At 40.9% G+C, this 21,871-nt stretch overlaps 1 protein-coding gene across 2 annotated transcripts; it reads left to right on the forward strand.

Moving 5' to 3' along the window:
• Positions 1 to 284: 284 nt before the first annotated feature.
• On the forward strand, positions 285 to 19,719 carry LOC138611055 (neurofilament heavy polypeptide-like). 2 transcript variants are annotated; one of them, XM_069683943.1, is made up of 15 exons: positions 285 to 439; positions 1,729 to 1,784; positions 3,739 to 3,905; positions 4,039 to 4,184; positions 8,317 to 8,535; positions 10,427 to 10,561; positions 10,945 to 11,035; positions 14,646 to 14,680; positions 14,857 to 14,920; positions 15,189 to 15,887; positions 16,001 to 16,190; positions 17,412 to 17,773; positions 18,010 to 18,074; positions 18,327 to 18,371; positions 19,373 to 19,719. In XM_069683943.1, the coding sequence occupies exons 1-14, from the start codon at positions 335 to 337 to the stop codon at positions 18,363 to 18,365; spliced, it is 2,373 nt and encodes a 790-aa protein (XP_069540044.1). In that variant the 5' UTR covers positions 285 to 334; the 3' UTR covers positions 18,366 to 18,371; positions 19,373 to 19,719. The 2 variants fall into 2 exon arrangements, with proteins under 2 accessions (XP_069540044.1, XP_069540045.1); XM_069683944.1 differs by having other exon boundaries at positions 14,860 to 14,920.
• Positions 19,720 to 21,871: the final 2,152 nt, after the last annotated feature.

Consider the following 21,871-nt stretch of genomic DNA (forward strand, 5'->3'; position numbering starts at 1 on the left):
TTTGGTTTTTAATGAGAACTTAATTGTAAAGTAAATTATAAAAAATAAATATAAATAAATACTCTTTACATGGTTTAGTTCTAAAAGGCATAATTTCTTCCAAAATGTGCCTTTGGTCCGTTTAACTTCCTGCTGTCAGAGGCTTTTGAGATCGTTGTCCGCCCTGCCCTAACAAAAACAAAAACTCCACTTCCCATGCTGCACTTCGAGGGGGGCGTCGTCGTCAGCGCTCATGGATGCATGCTGAATAGCTAGCATGAGATGAACTGTTAATAACTGGTCAATAATATTCCAGTTTTGATCGTCCCAGTGCGAGTCGGTCCAGCCGGACAGCATGGCCTCAGAGGAGGACGACGCTCTGCTGTTTCTAATCTACCAGCACCTGAAGGTGAGCGGCTACAGAAAAGCTGCCAAAGTGCTGGAAAAACACGTTCCTCAGGTAAGAAGTCTGGTCGAAATCTTTAACATTTGCAGCCCTGTCCAATGTAAAACAGAGCAGAATAGATTATTTTACATTTTAATCTGATCATATTGATGATTGCATGCCATATACGAGAGGACATGCGCGTTTTGCACGTTATATAAGAGCCAGGATTATATATTTATGTGATTTTAGTGTGTGTTGTTGCCCCAGTGCTGCAGGTCAGCCTTCGTGCGTGTGTGTTAAAGCACATGGCTCCTTGCTCGGGCCTCCTGCAGGAAAAGAACATAATGTTACAGGAGCTGCATGGCTGTTAGAAAAGCCCTGCTGATTCACACTTACAGCCCATTCAGAACCTCCTTACGTTTTTACTGTATTTAGTGATAAAAGTTCTTATTTTTAAATTGAATGTCCAAAAGCTGCAATGATTACATTATTTATTAATCACTTAATTGATAGATAATGAATCGGCAATTGTTTTGGTTACTAATTTTTCAAGCAGAAATGGTTCCAGTATTTTGGGATTTTTGTCTGTTTTATAGAGAAAATTAGACATTTGATGACGCAACATTGAGCTAAAGGAGTTTTCTGATGGATCGAACCATTAACTGATTAATCAAAAACAGAACTGGAAGATAAAGTGATGATGATAACAGTTGATAGTTGCAGCCATAAGTGAACACATATAGTCATGATGCAACCACACACACACTTCAAGACTTTAAAAATGGCTCAAAACTTAATTTACGTCGGAAATTCTTTTGATGTTCAAACTTATAAAGGAGTCATTGCGTTTCTTTTAGCTACAAAAAAATGCTGTTTTAATACATTGATTGCATTAGTGTGCTGTTCCTTGTGTTTGCTTTAGTGTAACATGAGCTCTGGTCAGTCAGAAGTTTCAGGCCCTCAGGCTAAAAGTACCAGTGTCCAAAGTTGCTGACAGAGTTTAAAAAACACCATGAATGAGAAAAATGGTCCAAACTGTCTGTTTTTTTTAACACGCTCAGATGTTCCAAAAGATGTTCAAAACATAAAGCGAGTGTTGCTCTTTATCCCAGCTCTGACAGTGGTAGTTACATAGTTATGCAGTTGCATGGATTCATTTCCTGGAGCCTGTGGCATCAAAGTGGAGGCATTCCTCAACCACAGGAAATTTGCTTTTTCCATTTAGAGTCTTCTTTTTTTCCTGTCTGTCTCTGTGATCATAGTTGGGTCCACTTCATTGTAGATTTTGGAGTTTTGGGTGGAGAAAGTTGATTTACATTTCTTTATATTGAATGGCTATAATGTGTTTTGTGTTTGTGAAGGTGGAGACGCAAGAGGAGAGCTCCAACCTCCATGATATCTACACCGGCTGGATGAAGTAAGTCTGTCGGGGCAAGACGTCTTTCATCATCATTTTAAGACATTAATAATGGTTTTAAATATTTTCCTTCTGTGACGCCAAAGATAGAATAACAGATTGTAAGAGAATAGATCATTAGAACAGGTGAGTGAGAAACACAACACAAGAAAACATGGATTATAAGAATAGAGACCGAAGTCTCTGGGGACACTTTTGCACTGCAACATGCTCTGTACAGTAATGTTAACCAGACATAAACTGTTCATTTGAAGTGCATGTAGATAACATTGTTGAGGTGCTAGATTGAGCAGGCCCAGGTTATATGATCTTATACTTGTGATGACGGATTTAAAGGTAAGTGTTATGGTTTAAACCACAGACTGTATAAAAAGATGGCCGACATGACAGCTCCCTAAAAGTGAGTCCAAACCCTCTCTGTCGCCCCCTGCTGACTGGCTGCAGTATAGGTCATAAAGCCCGCCTCCTACATGTTAACAGATGGGACATGAGTCAAACTATGAAATCAAAATACACGTCAAATAAATGTTTCTCAAACATGGTTTCTGTCATTATAGTTAGTTCTTATCATGCTGATTTATGTCCAAGTGTTCATTTTTCTGACAAGTTTACTTTTAATTAGTTATTTGATGCTATAAAAAGGATGATTGACAGCTCTGTTGACCAATACGGCTCCTGCAGCTGATCTGTTCTGGAACGGCGAGAGGAGAGGTAACTAAAAGTTTCCATACCTGTGAACGTTAACCTCAGACCAACACAGAGAAGCTGTTCTGCTGTTAAACACGCCGGCATGCGGGATCTTTGCTGTTTTTTTGGTAAGTTAAGTGTGTGTTTGGGTTAGCGGAAGTGGCTATGGCGGCTCCACCCGCCGATCTCTACTGCGCAGGCTCTGGCTCCAAATGACATCACCATCGCAGGATGGCAGCGCCTATCAGGGGGGCTATTTTGGCATCACTTTCATACAATGAGAGCAGATGGAGACGCGTCGTCCATCTGTATATACAGTCATTGGTTTAAACAGCCAAATAAACCCAATAAAAGTGTCTTGTATAAACTAGTACTAATTCTATTAGACCTGAGAGGTTATGATTTCATGCACAATGATACGCTCATCATCATCATCATTATCGTTGGTCTTTATGACTTGACTTTTTGTGATCATGGAAGCTCAGCCGTCCAGTGAGACACAGCTCAGGTGGCCTGCAGCCTCCGCACTGTGTCTATGAACAGGATGTGAGTATTGGTGTGTGTGTGCGTGTGTGTGCTTGTGTCTCCCTGTGAATGGCTGTCTGGCTTTCTGCCCGGTGCATCCTGGGATTGGCTTCAAATCCCTTCCGCCGTGAGAAGGATTAAATGTGCAGCAGATGAATGAATGAATGAATGAATGACCTCAGCTCACATCTGTGATTTCCCGACTTTGAATCAAACACTAAACTATTACAAATCAATGGAAGTCAGAGACATCTGTATTGGCAGCCCAGAATACATCACTAAACACTTCTTTTCCCACAGCCCAGTTTGGAAAAATACTTGGACCCAGACTTTCCCTGAGATGCTCTTAATACTTGGATGTTATATTGCTCATTTCTGGAGCCTCTTTCTTTGAAACACGTGTAAATCTCACTTTTCTGTCGAGCTCGTCCAGGTGTGTTTTCAAGCTAAGCAGATTCCTCCTCCTGCTCGACAGTCAAATACCAACACATTCCTCTGTCGCAATGATTTTTTCTGGTTGTTAACTTCTTCAGACTCATGTTGAGTTCCTCATCCAGACACTCGCAGACATCTGTAATGCTCGGTTTGCTCGGAAAACACTTCTGACTTGTTTTCATTCGTCAAGAAGTTATTGTTCCACAGCTTCACCAAACACAGGAGGCTGCAGCTGTTATTTCAATGCGTCAGATGCTTTTTTTAATACACATTTAAGTTAATTTAATTAATTTAATCTGTGTTTTAGGTTGTGCTCTCTCGCTCAGCATGCCAAAGAGGAGACGGAGGACTCCACTGCTTTGAAGAAGAAGAGCATCAAACCTGAACCCGCCACCAGCGAAGAAGAAGAGGGTGCAGAAGCCAAACTCTCCGACATCACAGAGGAGAATCATGTGGATGCCAAACCTGCACCAGGTAAGTGTTTGTTTTTGTTTGGGTGTTCTGCTTCCCGTATTAATATGTATGTTTAACAAGTAACAAGTAGTTATCGTCCGTGTTTTCTTCTATACGTTTTTCCAATGACCCCTAAACTATTATATGTATCTAGTGGCCACTTCGGAGTCCGTAACAGAAGCTGAGACCGTCTCAGAGCAGCTGCAGCTTCCTGAAGTTGATACTAAAACAACAAACTCTGCAAGTGAAGCAGAAAAGAAAGATGAGGAGAACGAGGAGGAACCCAGAGCAGAGGAAGAGGTGAGCAGATGTGATGCATGCTCACAGCAGCAGTAGCATAGAAATGAGGGAGCGCTCTGGTTGGAAGGTGACCAGTTAGAATCCCTCAACTGTTGGAGAAATCAAGGATGGGAAAAGGATTCTAAAACCTAAGCCACTTAATGAAGAAAGTACAATGTTCAAACACAGTCTGATGGCTTCCCCCTCTCCATTATCTGGCCTGCCTTCACACTTTTTATTGTCGTTACGGTGCCTGTGCAGCTTTCATAGTCATTCCGTCAACAAAGTGCAGCTGTTGACCGGCGTTGCCAGGAGAGGAGGCTGGCACTCTTACTGACGTCTGCAGGAAAAATTGAGAACAATGAACAGGCAGTTTGCTGATGTCAAACACTTAAGCACTTTTCAATTCGACCTTTTCAAGAAACAAATGTGTGGCATCAAGTCAAACATCTCAAAAAGACAACTATTACTGTTGTTTACTTACTTACAGTAAAAATATGCAGTCATATATGTTACAACAAGATGTATACATGAATTAACTATCAGTGCATGTTGTGTTGCCTCCCATCCTGGCATGTTTAAAGACCCCCTCCAGGTAAAATCCAGTGTTTAACCTTGTAAACATCTTCATGTGTTGTTCTTCATGTGCTACAAGACATATCAGGGACATCATCTCCATGGCTGGGCCTGTCTGCTTTTAAACTGCAGTGTACCAAGGACAGGCTGAACAACATGTTTTCAGATTGGCAAGGTTTGTGATGTCACAAACCTAAGGAGCCAATCCTGTTAATGGACGGGGTGACGCTATGCGTATCATTATGTGTAACCTATGGCAACCACTTCGGCGATGCGCGAGCCAGCTGTAACCGTCATCGTAATTTTTTCCAGCTCACTACTGCATTTCAAGCTCGCTAAGTTTCAATAAGTTGCAACTAAACGACGGCAGAGGCGTGTTTTGTTTTTCGCTATGGGCCAACTGGAAATGTGCACAGTGGGCGGGGCCTGTGCAGATTCAGGAATTTTTAATGAGAGAGAAGGAGGAGATGCTTGGGAGGATTTTTACAAGGTGGTTAAACGTATTTTGCGGAAAAAAACACATCAGACTCAATTTATTATTTCAAGCAGAGCATTTTATACGTCTTAAAACACGGAGCTGCTCTTCAAAGGTCTGATAAACTCCAATCCTTTCTGCACCAGGAAGACATCTTTTAATAAATTATTTACAGGTGTCCCAGACAGTATAGAGGCATTGTCTTATCACAGCAATATCTGTTAAAGAGTCAAAAACCTTTCCATGGAAGGATCCTAAAGTTTGGGAACGTCACTTTCTTAATTTAGGATAACGGATCAGTTTTCACAATAAAGCAAACGTGATCAAAAGTAGCTTTTAAAAAAAGGTAGAGCAAGAAAGATCTCATGACTGAGAGGAGTTAGATCTCGTTTGGCAGCAGCAGGAAACCACCACCCTCACAGACACACACACACACACACACACACACACACACACACACACATAGCTGTTGTCCAGTCACTGTAATAATGTGCAGATAGATGGACAGTAGCTGCAGTGTTATTATTTGCCCTTTGAAACACACACACATTTCTTGTCTGCTCGTCTGCCCTGTTTCTGTTCGTTGTTATTTCAGAAGTGTGAGAGTGTGTGTGTGTGAGAGTGAGAGTGTGTGTGAGTCTCCACGTCCTTGTCTCTGTTCTTTCTGTCGGCCCAGTGATGCAGCAGATAAAGCTGTTTGGACAGAAACTGTGTGTGTGACAGAACGATAATCTTCTGAGACAAATTGTGTGTGTGTTTTCGTGCGTGTGTGTGTGTTAATGTCTCCCTGCGATTCTGTCTACAAACTCTGATTACTCTGATTTGTGTCTGAAGGCCGAGGAGTTGTGTATCTTTCTCTCTCAGCACCAAACTACTGCACAGATTTTTAACAGAACAAAGATGTTTCTTCTGAACGTAATGAGAAACAGGCAGAGTTTTTGTTTGACGATCTTTTGTTCTCCTGCGTTTATCTGATCACATGAAACCTGGCTCGCACGCAGGGCACTCGAGAAATCCAATCTGCCAAACATATTTGACGCCTTGAGTCTAAAAAGATTCATTTTATACTTACAGAAATATTTGATATAGTAGTTTCACAATGTTCAGCTGGGAATGATTTATTTGATCCTGAGTTTCAAAGCGCGATACGTCGTATTTCTCTGTGCCAGAGAGATACGTCTCATCACCACTGAGGCTCGCTGTGTCAAAGGGAATTACTATGAAACAAAGAAGGTGTAGAAATACCTTTCACACTGTCCTGCTGCTGCGAATAAGGCACTGACAATAGTCACTAACAAATACAACCGTAAACGTAAACAGGGGTGGGTTTAAGCACCTTGAGGCATTTTTGTTAAAAACCAAGATGGCTGCCGCCGATGTGGACGGTAGTTCAGCATGTTTAAATGCTAAGTGTTGACGTGTCAATCACAGGGGTGGACAGTAACAACGTTAATTTACTTATGTAGATTTTTTGAGTCTCTGTACTTGAGTATTATTTTTGGGGAAACTTGTTGAAAGACAAATATCGTACCGTTGATTCAACCACATTTCTGTGACTGTTCTCGTCACCTTCGCTCTGAAGTCAGCCGATTAATTTTCCTTTCTTTTCTAAAATCTGAAAGACGATAAACTGTGTTCGTGTAGTTCTGCTTGTGGTTTGTCTAAGTGGTGTTGCCGTACCTGTATCAGGCGGTTGATTTGGTGGTGGTAATGATGGCTCCAGCTGACATTCTCCCTAGTCAACAGGTATTTTTGGTTGTTCCTGTCATTGCTCCTATTATTTTAAAGCTGCAGATCAGGAAATCTGTAGCATGTGAGTTTAAAAATGTAAACAAAAGGTAGCAGAATGTACACCCATGTATTCTTGACTGCACTCATGTGTTGTGAAAATACAACGTTCTGAGATTTTTTTAAAAAGTAGTTTGAATGCTTAAAGGAGAAAATCTCCCCTGGTAAAAAGCCTCTGTCAGTCAAAGCTGCTGTTCTCTGTAATCGATAGAAGCAATAACATTTTAAATTGGCGCCATAGCTGTGAGAAAGTTGTACAAACAGCTCGTGGTTTCGCCCACTCTACATTCCTACAACACCCAGTGTGCATTGCGCCCCTCCCTCTGAAAGGCCCAGCGAGAGAGTGAAATACTACAGTTTCGCTGCAGGCAACGGCTCAGAGCGGGACAGAATCTGAAACACGACGAGAACATACCGGTGGATCGTCTAAAAAATCTTCAGGTCTGCAGTCTACATTTCAAACCTGACGATTCTGAAGGAGACATGACATCAGAGGCGGCGTCCTAGATTGAGGAAGTGTAGTTTAGGTTTAGGTTTTCCAGGGCCCAATGGAGAAGCAGATAGCGCCCTCCAAAGGCACAGAGCCAAACTGCATTATTTCCTACCATAGTGGCATTAGCTCCCCATAACAGCATGATCGGACTGAGGTTGAAAATCAGCAAACTGTATTTTTAAAAGCAAGAACTCAATAATTTGACTGAAAAACTTCCACTTTGTATCAGAGTAATATTTGATCTATGCTTTGACTCAAGTCATGAAGTTGTGTGCTTTGTCCTCCACTGCTCAATCATGTTGTTATGCCATCTGTGCATTATGTAGAAGTAGACGCCATTTGAATTGGATGTTGGGACTGGCTGTAGCCAAGCAGCTTGTTGAGCTGATTATATCGGGCTGCATCAGCTAATAAGGCCCCTCGGGGGGGAAAACAATGAAATGAGAGGTTCAGGACTATTTTACAATTGGGCTGAGCGTCTGATGATACGAGGCTTAAAGTTCCCAATTCGTCAGCCCTTCTTTACCAGAGGTTTGAATCTTCAGCAGCCGCAGATGATGCAGGAAACACTCAAAGCACTGAAAGGCCCATTGTTGGTTTTTCATTGGGATTTTTACAATGAGGGAAACAAAGAGTTTCTTCAGCTTTGGCCATTTAAATGTATTTCAGGGAACAGTAAGGAGATGACGAAATGTCTCAAACTTATATACCCTACAAAATACCCTAAATTCTCCGACCCAGGAGAGAGAAGGAAATGTAGTTAGGACACGTCATTAAGCCTCGTTAGCTGTTCTAATTGCCTACTTGTCCATACTCTACAGTCGGCTGCTGCTGAAGTGTCAGCTGAGGCGTCCAACAAGGCAGAAAACTCCGGCTCTGACTCCTCGGACTCAGAGGAAATGGATAAAGCCGGCAGCCAGGTCGACCCCAGACGTGCTGCCTCTGATCACGCTGAGGATCAGCTCACAGCTCCTGAAGCAGCCAGTTTAGACAGCGAGACGCGTGAGGAGCAGAAAGAGGATGGTGATGAGCCAAAGCAGGTCAGTGACCCGAGGCTGAATCCAAAGTATGCGGTTGTGTCAGGTCTTTCCTTTAACAAACAATAAAAACTTCAACTCGACTTTCTGTACTTTAAAGTGCTGCCAAGGTTTTCATATCTTGTGGCGGTTTGTAATTTTCACTTAGATCTGTCCAAGGAGTTTAACCGTTTGATCAGATTGTCTGCTCTCAGTGCTAGTTTTTCTTTCTCCTTGGAGAGGATATCACTCCAGCTTCCCCGTGAAGATGTGACAGTTTAATGTTGTTTTACTTCTCAGGAAGGACCTGTCCGTCATTCCTAACTTCTCTGAACTGTTGACGTCCAGATCTGAGACACCAAACTCGTCTCTAACTGCTCCCTGTGCTGTTAATCCCGTCCTGCTCCACCAAAATGAGCGAAATGTAATTCAACCACATCTCGTAAAAAAAAACGGAGTGTTGGTTGATTCCTGGCACTGCCACCAGTCCAGCAGCGCTCCCTCTGCACATCTGAAAGTTATTTTGCAGAGGATTTTCACTGGCTGGTTTGCATTGTTTGTGCTGTTAAGCTTCCAGAAAGAAACACTGCAAGCTGTTCTCCTTTACCGAGGAATATTCAGGCATGTGGAGGTTTGGGACTGAATGTCACCGTAGCTCTCGTTGGTAGACGAGAAACGGTGAATCTTCTGTTAAAAATAAGTGATCAGAAACAGAGACTCAACTTCATTTTAACCCCGACACATTTACATTGTCTAATTTTCATGCTTTTTGTCTCAGGGGGGAAAGTCACTGCAAAACTGACGAGACAAAAAGTCGGTATTTTTATTAGAGGGTCTAAACGCTCTGCTGTCGCGTCTCATGATGTTAATGATCCAACAGAAGTTCTGTTTTTTGTGCAGAAAGTTATCTTAACTTTATCCACGCTTAAGATTATTCCGGTTTATTATAGGGCTGTCAACGAATATTCTAAATTCAAATATATAACCGAACTGTTGTAAAAAATGGATATTCGGTTGTTAAAATGACGTGAAAAAGGTCAAAACCTAGTGTGTGGCTGACCGCATCAGGTCAACGTGCGCTTGTGTGAGCAATGTGTTACAAGGACTGTCCTTATGAGGCAGGTGTGCGCTGCGGACGTAGGTGAGGACAGCGGACGAGCAGCGGAGCAGCAGCCCCGCCTACTCCCCGAACAAAGTATCCAGAGCCGTATAGACAGAGAGTCGCGTCAGTGGAGGTCCAATGTGCTCCACGATCCGCCATTGCGATGTCGCAACTCTTTCTCTCTATGGCTCTGAAAGTACCGTCAGTCAGTCAGTCAGTCAAAAATCGGACGCCCATGTTGATCTTTTATAAGGCAAGTTTATGTTTAAATACATACATCTTTAATAAGTTTGTCTCTCGTTGTGTTGGTGTGCCCTCTTGTGGACATATTGTGCAAAAACAGATATTTGAATAGTTCGAACTTTTGTGTTTTTTTAGTAAGAATAATCAAACGTCATTTTTGAATGCCAATTTTGACAGCACCAGTTTCTTACAACACAGGCCTCATCTTGTCGTTGTGGCCTTCCTCAGTGCTTATTACAATGCTCACACACGTGTTCATTACTCTGATCTGGGAAAGCAACAACACCTCGTTACGTCATCTCACAGAAAACGAGACTGGCTCTAACAAAACCACAGAGAGAAACAACGAAGATGTACAGTCAAAAACTTCTGAACTTTGACCTTCCATACGAGCTTTCACTGACTAACATTTTTCTTGTGCATAAAAACAGAGGATTATTAGCTACCTTTCAGATGTGCTCAGACTCCTTCGTCTTCATCCTCTTAGTTGTCTGACATTGTCCTTAAATCCTTTCTGTTGTTTCCGAATCAGCCTGCATAAACTTTGTCTCTTCTGTGTTCCTTCATCAGGAGACAGAAGCAGCCGCAGACGCCTCTGAGGTCACAGCTGAAACTTCTGCATGTGAACTGACAGCTGTCAATCAAATGGATGCTGCACCTTCATCCACTCAGGAGGCCGAGGATGAGGAAGGCAGCACAGCCGAGGTGAAATACTGGGTCATATTTCTGTTTTGATATTTAGAGAACAGAACGAGCGTATCCTCCGTGTTCCCATAAAACTTTACAGGGAGTGACTTAAGATTGAATCATCATCAAAGCAAGTTCTGATTTTAAAGTGTCGGAGAGGCATGCTGGTCAAATGTCTCTGGTTCTCATTTACTCTAATGTGTGTAAGTGCAGCTTTTTGTTGTTTACACCAGAAGGAACCAATCTGGCTCATGAATTAGGATCAAATATGCAAAGAACAAAAACTGGAAGGAAACTTAATAAAAGCTGAAAATAGAAGAATTTGTGGAAAGAAAATCATCAGAGGAACTCTTCCTGTCTGCTGCATGAGACCGTTGTTGACCTGTTGCTTCCTTCTGCAGAAGCTGAGCCAGGCCGAACCCACCGCATCAGACCTGACAGCTCAGGAGACCAATGAGCTGCCAGCAGAGAGCGAAGACCCGCCCCCTGCAGGTATGAATAACCAATAGACTGTTTAAAAGCCGGGTTGTTCTTTACATGTTATGTATGGCATCTTCTCTGTCTCGTCCTCACTGCGACGACAAGAATCACGAGCTGCTGTGAAGAAGCTGCTCAGAGGTTTTTCCTTTTTACAGCCTCTGCAGCCGATCGTGAAGCTGCTGCTGAACGAGCACATGATGGTGTTTATTTATTAAGAAAATGTGAACATAAAGGATGTGTGACAGTCAGACGGAATCAGGTATCCAGGTTGGTTTCCCCAGTTATGATTTTAAAAGTTTAACTTGTTGTTGCAGAGATATAAAAGACTGCACGGTTGTGGAGTTAAGAAAAAGAATTAACATCTAGAATATATATTTTCATTTTTAATAGGGCTAAACGACTGACAACTATTTTGTCAATTAATCTGCAGAGTATTGTCCTGACTGATTGTTTTGGAAGATAAAATGTCCAAAAAAACAGTGAAAAAATGCTATAAGAAGTTCCTAAAGACCTTTTAAACATCATAAAACAGCTTATATTGTCCACCCAAACCTTAAATATCCATTTGACCACCACACAAGACAAAGAAAAGCATCAAATCCTCACAATCATCAAGCTGGAACTCGGTACTGTCATCTCAAATCACCCACATGCCCACAAACTAATTTGATTGGTCGTCTATCAGCCAATCACATCGTGCTACATCATCTAAAATGGACAGCCTTAGAGCCACACCCCCTTCTTCAACAAGCATGGCAGTTCTTAAAGCAAGGAGGAAATGTAAGGCACTTTTTAATCTGTTAATCTTGTTATTAAACTACTTAACTGGGTGTTTAGATTTAACACGGCATGTTGTGTTGCTTACACAGTGTGAAGAATCGTTTAAAAAGGTTTAAAGTTTTATCTGTAAGTGTAAGAGTCCTTTGTAAACATGTGACCAGTGGGTTAGCAGGCAGACAATGAATCAGGGAAACTGTTTTGTGATTTTCTTCAGTAAAATCAGCTTTGATGCTTCCTGTTGGTTATGTGCACTAAATACTCGACTCAGGAGACTTTGAACATCCTGTTTTCTGCAGATGTTTCAGGTTTCAGTAGAAAAAAAGGTTAAAATGATTTAAAATATACACAATATGTTTTAAAGCCTCTGTTTATTCAGTGTTAGGATTTAAGCCTTCACAAAAGTTATTAAACTTCTTGTTTTTGGCTGAAAAAAGCATCTTAAGACTATTGACATTTTCAGTTTGTGTCTCATGCTCAGATTCTCTGTTCATCAGAGTGACAGAAAAAGTAACACAAAGTATTTTTTTACTGCTTATGATCGATGATTACATTCAGAAAAACATCCACAATTATAATACTTTCTTGATGATCTGCTGAAGACTTCAGCTCCTGTAAGTGTGTCAGTATGTCCTGTATTTGAATTAATTTTACCTGACGTAGCAGCTACTTTTATTAATATGTTGTAGCTCTGTGTGACGGTGGGTGGACACTTCACACTTAGATTTGCTGTTTGTTTCCAAGTGGTTTTGTTGGTGCTTTTACTAGATCGCTTTCTGTTTTATTTCAAGACTAGCAACTCCAAACACAGAAACACCAGCACTGCGAACCCTGATCACAGCGCTATGATACCGCTAAGTGAAACACCTGGACGTATCAGTCAGTAGGCAGGGTTTGGGAGCAGAGAGAATGCTAACTGAATGTGGAGTCCCAGAGCTTCAATTCCCGTCTGAGGTTCGCTTTTATTTTAGAATTTGAGTTTATGAACTTCCCAGAATCACCCAGGTTTGTTATATGTATTTCATGTGTGCTTACCAAAGCATTTAAAACATTTAAATGTGCAGTATCTTCCTATAAACAGTTTCCCAGTTACTCAGGAAATCTTTTTATTTGGTTGAGCAGACCTGTAAAAACTCTCCATCATTGCTGAGATGTCCTTGTGAAGGTGAATCACAAACGAAGAAGTTCCTCGGCACACGGCCTTGTGCTGCGTTTTATTTCACACTGGACATATTTTTTCCATTTTATTTTGGAGAGAAAGAAACATCTAGTATTTCCTTTCATTGGCAGCGCTTCTTTCTCACTGTATGGGCCACGAAGAAAGTAAGACATAAAGTTTTTACCTTGAGTAACTCCGACTCAAGGCCAGAACTTGTAAAGAGTTTGAAGGATTGCTGCCAAAGCCAGAGAAACAGACCTGGCAGCTCTGTTCAGAGCAGTTTTCCACTCCGTCAGTCACTTGTTTAACTTCTCAGAGGGGTTTGTTAAGCTTGTCAGAGCTTGTTAAGAGAACTGGAGCGATAGCTGATCTGAGAATTACAGTCCTCTGGAACGCAGTCACCTCATTTGCTCTGTGCTGCTCCCTCTGCTTTGAATCAGCGGAAAGATTATCTGAACCTTCGAGAGCCAGTCTCGCTGGACGCAAGCACATCTGGCTGCTGATGTTTTGATTTTTGATACCTTAAGATTCTGCAGCGCCATCATTAATTAGTTCCTCCTGTGCTTTTGTTTCTATCATATAAGTCAAAATGACTGCTCTGAAAGAGGCTCGAGTTGGATTAATATAAAGAAATGAGAGTGCTCTGAAGCCACAAAGAGATTTATTAAGAAAGTTTAATTTAACTTAAACTGATATTTAACAACTGTTGGATGATTGCATTGAAAACATTATAGTCACTCATGTCCTATTCTTTGTTGATGAATAAAAAAATACATTTCCTTTAGTCTTAGCATGCTAACACACTTAACAAACATGAGCATTATACCTTTTAAACATCAGCATGTTGGCTATGTCGTCGAGGGGCACGTTAGCTGCTTGCATGGCAAGTCTCATTCTGGTTTGTTCAAACACCAATGAGAAACATTCGTTATAAAAACATGCACTACATGTTCTCAGTTATATTTTCATAAAATTAAACTTAGTTCATTTAGTAGCTCACTATCCACTAATGTGTCTAGAAGATTATTTTTTGTTTTGTGCCTTTTATTGAGGACAGTGGACGGTGTTTGAAATGGGGGATGAGGGAGGGACTGAGTCGGATCCGGGTCTGCCAGATCGACGACTGTAGCCTCTGTAGGTGGGTCGCCTGTTTAACCACTGAGCTAAACAGGCGCCCTACTATCCCATGATGTTACTGCACTGTGGAAGTTAAACGTTATGCTGTTTGAAATGCCATACTGTACTAGTAGTACGTACTGATTTGGCCAAGATGTTTGTCTGTAGTATGCAAAATTCAAATTATGCCAAATTGTCTTACTGATTACGAAAAAATCTCCAGTATGCATCAGACCCATCGGACCAGTCCGCCTCGCCTACTGTATCCCACAATGCAAAGCGCTGGAACGTCGCAGCGGCAGTTGAAATGACGGACAGCAGCAGCATTCCGGCTGAAGGGGGCGCTATAGCTAAAGAAGCAGCTGTTACTGTTTACTTCCGCCCGGCGTAGCATACTGCAAAATGAATTTGAAAAGCTCCTCCATATTACAGACTACCGCCGAACGTAGTATGCAGTATATAGTACATAGTATATAGTACGGCATTTTGAACACAGCCTTAAACTGTAACAATTCACTAAATAAACTGGACCCAGACTTAATAATTGCAACTGTCTTTTTATCTTTTCAGACTCTGAAAATCCAAAGGAGAAGGAGAACTCCAAGGTACCCAAAACATTTTTGTCAAGGGACTTTTGTGTTGTCAGGCTTTTTCTAAGAGCATAACAGAATAGCAGCCTACATAATATAAGAACATGTACAAAATCAATTAGTAATTATAGTAAAATACAGACTGTAGTAATTAATATTACTTTATTACTCTCCTATCTGTGTTGTCTCAGAAGACGGAGAGCAGTGAGCCAGAGGAGCAAACTGTTACGACTGACCTCCTGATCGCTGACACTGGTAAGTTTATTTTCCAACTAAGAAACTCAACACATGACAGCAATGTTCTGTTCTTAAGTCAAGGAAAATTAATTAGCAACAAAGGAATCTAAATCTTTGTAAACCTGGTATCAGTGTAAGTCACATGACATATACCTGAAGATGCCCCGGGGCCGACTCCCTTCATCTCCCTTGAAAGAAGTCTCTTTCTTTACATGCATACTCGCTAGGAGTTCTCAAAAGACATGGAACAAAAATATATATTTGTGGTGTCTCTGTTCTGTTGCAGAAATGGCCACTGAGGCGGCTGCAGAAGAGCAGGTGGACCCAGACATCTCCATCGTCCTCAACATCGCAGTCGAAGAGGGTGAAGCAGCTGAGGGAGAAACCAGCCAGCTGCTCCCAGAGGAGGCCAAAACTCCCAAGAAGAAGAAGAAAAAGAAGAGCACACAGGAGGTAGAGACGCCATCTGCAGATACAACAAGCACAGAAACGGCCACCGTAGAAGCACCCAGTGATGCTCCTCCAACCCCCAAGACTGCCAAGAAGAAAAAAAGGGACAAAAAGGAGCCAGAGGAGGTGACAGGAGCAGAGGAGGATCAGAAGAAAGACGGGGAAGAGGAGAAGCAGGAGGAGGACACTTCTCCGGCCACTTCATCAGAGAAGAAGAAAAAGGCTAAGAAAAGGAAAAGGGAGAAAGATGAAGTGGAAGAACAAGATGAGGAAACAGCCATCACACCTTCCGTAAATATAATTAAAAAGAAAAAGAATAAAGTAAAAGATGTTGAAGACGAGGAGAGCACGGAGGCAGCAGTGGGGGAGGAGACGAAGGTGGAGGACCCTGTGAGTCTGGCTGAAACAACAGAGGAGAAGAAAAAGAAGAAGAAAAAGAGGAAAAAGGTGGATGGAAAGGAGAAAGAGGAGGAGCAGTCTGATGAGAGACCAGCAGGGGGCGATGACGTTACAGGAACGACGATGGAGGCTACAGGTTAAAAACCAACTTCTCTCTGCTCTTGTTTCTTCACTTTCAAGTTTTCGCCAATTTCTCAAAGCAAATTGATTTTGATAATGAATCATAATTTGTTCTTTTGCTCCTTTCAGAAGAAAACTCCTCTCAGCCCTCCTCGGCCAAAAAGAAACACCGTCTGAGGAAGAAGCTCAGCCGGAAGAAGAGACTGCACATCAGGAAGAAAGAGGAGAAGATGAAAAAGAAGAAGAAGAAGGGCGGCGTTGTTGCTTCAGGACAGACGGAGAGCTCAGCAGAGAGCAAGAAGCTCACAGGAAAGAAGAAGTTAGTAGAGTTACATTTCTGTCTTTGGCACCTTGATGCAGAGAAATTCAAATCGTGCACACTTTCATTACCACTTTTTTGTCAGAGTGTGATTTGATGCAACGTAAGTGTTTTCTTTAAAAACAGACCAAAGGAGGACTTGACTTGGATATTGATTGTTTCTTAGAGAAGCCAGTAGCGCTATAGTGGAGAGGATAACAGCAGGGAGAGGGGCAGTACGCTAACCAAGCAGCTAGCTCGCAAGTCCTGCACTTTATAGTCAGGGTGGAAGAAGGTAAAGTTTCAAGAAAGCGTTGGACAGAGGTTATTGTACGGCCCAAAGAAGCAGGATGAGTCGGCACATATTTTTTAATGTTTTCTTGGAAATGACCTCTAACCTCTAACATACCATTAAGAGGAAACATCCAGATATACAGATGTTCTACCGCTGAAAAGATAATATAAGATAATGCACTTTTTTTAAGTGTGTAGTCTTGGCAAACTGTTATATATTTATTTATACATAAAAAAGCTCAAACTTTATGGTCATGCATTGATAAACAAACATAATTCAAGATATTTGCACTTTGGAAAGAAGCCCCAGTTTACAGTATTAAAATGCATAAATATATTTAACTCAGCAGAGACTTCATTATGAGTTTGAAAAGGTGAGAAAAGTGCAGTCTTTAGCGATTGGACCCCATCGTGATGCCTTCATGTACTTGAAGGGGTAGAGAGGCCGAGAGCGGGATAGGATACTCCGATGGAGTCTAGACTCTGGTGGTGGTGAAGGAAGGATGCAGGATGAGCGGAGGAGCTGGACTTGGACATTGATGAGGTGCCGGGGTCGCAATGATCAAGCTGAAACGACAAACTGACAGCGGAGAGAGGAGAACAGATTTAAAATAAGACAGCAGCAGGATGATTGGTCGAGGCTAAATCTGGTTGGTTTAGTACTTACAGTAGTAAACGCCCATAATCAGCTGATCACCAGAGCAGGAAGGACAGAGAGGGGGGGGGAGAGAGAACGTGACAAGAATGAATGAAAGAGCAGGAACCAGTCTTCCTGCTTGAACTTACGCTGAGATACATTTCTACAGTTTAACACATTAAATGTTTAGTTCTGTCTGCATTTTGTCACATCATTCATACAGTCTAATATTTACCATTTGAGTAATATGCATCCCATAGAAAGACCGTTACTGTTGGGCAAAATGTTTACAAACATTTATCATTTTTCAGACAAAAACAGAGCCAAGAATCAGCAGCAGAGACACCTCAACCAAAACCAGCCAAAAGACCTCCACCTGATCCTGCCCAGGAGGGTGAAACACCAAAGAAGAAGAAAAAGATTAAAATAAACACAGAGCAAGAAGAGAGTTCCTCCAAGGAAAACAACCCGCCAAAGACGAAGAAGGAGAAGAAGAAAAAGAAGGCGGCAGCGGTGAAGCAGGAGGATGTGAGCGCTGCAGCGGAGCTTCCTGACGTTGATTCGACTCCACTTTCAAAAGAAGGGAAGAAGAAGAAAAAGAAGATGGTGATGAAGGCTGGGAACAAGGAAACTGCCATCACAGCGAGCCAAGATGTACCTGCGAAGAAAAAGAGTAAGAGTTTCTTATTGTTATGAATTTATTTTCTATTTATCTGCAGCCAACGATCATCTCTCTATTCTGACTTTACTCTTTAAAGTATAACATCTGTTTAGTCCGTGAAAGTGTAATTACACATGAACAAGTACCAAACTAAGCTGCACTTAAACTCCCTGATTAAATTAACTTGCCTGAATGACACGTAATTAAAACTTAGATGTGCTGATTGTTGTTCTGACTGATGTTTGCAGAGAAGAACAGTCTAAAGGAGAAAGTGGAGGAGACAGAAGCTGCTGCAGACACACCAACTCCTCCGGTAAGAAACACAAACACACCTGAAATAAAACAAACACACGCGACCTTCAATCAAATAATTAGATTAGAAGTTTGATTCTTGTGACTTTAACTGGATGTTATTCTTGTTTTTGAATTGGACCACGAAACCATCGAGACTTTCATGGCCAAATGTTCAGATGTTTCTTTGTGTAAGAACTTGTAGAGGACTGCAGAGTAAACACACGTTTCATTAATTTGTGAATTAAAGTGTGGAAATCCTTTTTTTTTGCAGAAAAAGAAATCCTCCAAAAAGACGACCACCTCTGCTTAAATCTGGGTAAGCTTCAACTGTGTTATACAAACGACAGTAAGCACAACAGAGCTTTGACAGTATTTTCTGTGTGGAATGAAAAGTCAAGATCATCTCACCTGTTGATACATTTTCAGCTCAAACTGAAGACAGTTTAATTGTTTACAAGAAAGAAAAATGAATAAACACATTTCTGATAGTGCCAGAAGTCACAGTTTAAACACAGATCTATTCATTCAATTTGATTTAAAACTTCAATACCAATGACTCGTATAATGGGAGCAGATGGAGATGCGTCGTCCATCTATATATACGAAGTGGCCAAAATAGCCCCTGTGATAGTCTCTGCCATCTAGCTATGGTGACGTCATATGTAGCCAGAGTCTGCGCAGTAGAGATCGGTGGGTGAAGCGGTCGTGGCCACTTCCGCTAACCCAAACACACACTTAACTTACTGAACTCTCTGTGTTGGTCTGAGGTTAACGTTCACAGGTATGGAAACTTCAATGACTGTAGTGATTGTTTTAGCTACGTTACTCTCGCCGTTCCTCCTCTACTCTGCTAATCCGGAACAGACTGGCTGCAGGAGCCCGATTTGCCAACAGAGCTGTCAATCATCCTTTTAACAGCATCAAATAACTAATTAAAAGTAAACTTGTCAGAAAAATGAACACTTGGACATAAATCAGCATGATAAGAACTAACTATAATGACAGAAACCATGTTTGAGAAACATTTATTTGACGTGTATTTTGATTTTATAGTTTGACTCATGTCCCATCTGTTAACATGGAGGAGGCGGGCTTTATGACCTATACTGCAGACAGTCAGCAGGGGGCCATAGAGAGGGGTTGGCTTCACATTTAGGGAGCTGTCGCGACGTCCATCTTTTTATACAGTCTGTGTTCAATACAGACTCGAGGTCCACATAAAAGACAAGACAAAACAAGTCGTACTAAAGCACAATAAAAGTTCATGGTCTATTTTGCTCTTGTGATGATTAATGATTCTTTTCATGATTTTTGCAGTGTTTTCTCCGATCAGACGTCAGTGGAGAACGTTTGTGTCTTGGACCTGACAGCTGAAAAACACCTGGACAATCTGCTAAACGTTTCGTGCCTTTACTCCTGAACTGTCTGCGTTCACGTCAGAGACGACATCAGTGTTGTCAGTCATCTTTCTCTGTCTTTTGCTGTAAAACTGTGAAAACATTGTTCCTAACACGCTCCTGCAGTTTGAACATGATTACAACTTTAAACCTCTTCAGCTGATTGGAGGATTTTTTACAGTTAGTTTTCAGAGGCTGAGCTGAGTTTTATTTGTAATTCCATCGATTTAACAGCTTTTTCTTTTAATTTGAACCAAAATTCAATCAACACAACATTTTGTCAAACCTTGTTTTGATTATTCAACTTTAGAAGCCAAATTTCAGTCGTTTTTATATTAATCCAAGAATAACAGGGTATAAAGTAGTTAACTTCATTGGTACTAAATTGTTCTATATAAAAAAAACAATTATTGTTATTGCCCAGGTCAAAGTTTTCAAATGTCCCAAACCAAAATATATTCAGTGTACGGTGATGTAAAAGAGAAAAGCAACGAATCCTCACATTTGGAGAAGCTGAAACAAACAGTTGAGCCATGAACATATTTTGGTCTATATCAAAATAAAAAGTCTCCATGTTTGATGTGCAGCCTTATATTGCTGCTACTCGGCCTCTGATAAATATCTGTATCATCAAACCTGCATCACATGAGGAACTTTAACGGATAGACTCATTTGTTGTTCTAGAAATACAATTCAACAACGCCAATTCTACTGTTACCGTTCAGGCTGTTCTCTGACAATAACATGATCTCTGTTGGTTGTTTTACAACAGACGAGCTCTGCGCTGCTGGTACGAAGTGTTAACTCCACATTAAGTTTCAAACTCCAGTTTCTTTAAAGTGAACAGACTGTGAAACAAACATTTCAAACAGGTCATATTAAAGCAATACATTTTTTTTTACAGTGTTATGAACTCATCTTTAATGTGTTTGAGGTTAAAAAGTTAGTTTTGTTTCTCTGTAGAAACTCATGTTCTGTGCTGTTTTACTTTTTCAGTCATAAAGCTGTGAAATGTTTATTTGGGACGGTTTTTGTTTACAGAGTTCTGTTGTTTACACTGTTTTCCTTTATGATCCCAGGAGCTATAAACTATGCATCTGTTTAAATCCACTACTTTGATATTCTTTTGTTGTTCCCGAGGACCAACGTGTGTGAGAGGGAATAAAAGTCGAACAGCTTTGATTTTGTCGCGGCAGTCGCTTCTTTCATTTCACTTTTATAATGCTGCACTGCGTTGGAGAAAACTTTATGCATCAATTTTAAACAAATTTAAAGATGTGGAAACAGACTTTTTGATTGACCCCTGTATAACCTACAGAAAGCCTAACAGGTGTAAATAAGGTGATTTGTCCTACATTTATATTTAAAGTTGTTTTATCTCTGCACAACATTTTTAACACTTTACTTTAGGTCAGTAATCATGTAATGTCTTGAGTTAATGTGAGTGTAGAGTACATTACACAGCGTTTCACACACATGCCAGAGTAAATCTGCTCCTCTTTTATATATGCATTAAAATTCAAGGATCAGGGTTTTTAAAAAGTTACTTTCTTATTTAAATTATAACGACATTTGCTGGTTGATCTGAGTGATCTGGATTCTGTGTTTTGTGCCATATAACAGGACATTTAAATTACAACCAGATGACACTTACTCTACAAACTACAGTAGATAAATAGAGCAAAATGTGGCTAGATATACATAAAACTTTGAATCTTTTATGATCGAATGTGAGAAATACATTTGATTGATAGTTAATCATTACTTATGCACAGCTCTAAAACTAAAGATTAAATACAGATTGTTCATCCTATCATTGACACATTGGGTTGTTGACTGACTTCATATCAACACAAACACTGGTGAACTAAAGAGTAAATCAATATCAGAATAAGGAAATCCTCAGCACTAAGAACAGAAGAAAGTAGCGTCTGTTGACTCACCAGAGGGTTTTTTTGTCTCTCACAAACGTGGACCTGAAAAAGGAAACAGAAAACTGAGTTAAGCAAAGTTTGAACCATTTAGGAGTTTAAACTTCAGACACCAGAAAACACAAAAGTTTGAAATGACAAACTATAAAGTTCACACAAGAGCAGAGTGTTTCTGTTTACTAATTTTAGAAGATTTTTCTGTTTCAAAGCTCATTTTAACTTTTACTGATTTAGTGAAGTTAATGATGTGTTAGCTTCCCTGACTCCTTCCTGTACTTTATAAATGACTGAAACCCAAACGTGTTCTGTGTCTAAATCACAAACTAACTTTGATCTCACTTTAACTTTCTGCATTGAAAAGCTCAAAACTTGAACTTTGGTATTAAAGTGATGTTGAATGATGTTCCCTCCACGGTGTCCCTGTATCACAGGATGGACACAGAGTGCAGACACTCAGTCTGCTCTGGATCTGATGCGGGAATGGAAAC

Source organism: Semicossyphus pulcher, unplaced genomic scaffold (genome assembly GCF_022749685.1).
Source record: "Semicossyphus pulcher isolate SPU_LCO1_2020_fin unplaced genomic scaffold, fSemPul1.0.p SCAF_7, whole genome shotgun sequence".
In the NCBI taxonomy this organism is placed as follows: domain Eukaryota; kingdom Metazoa; phylum Chordata; class Actinopteri; order Labriformes; family Labridae; genus Semicossyphus; species Semicossyphus pulcher.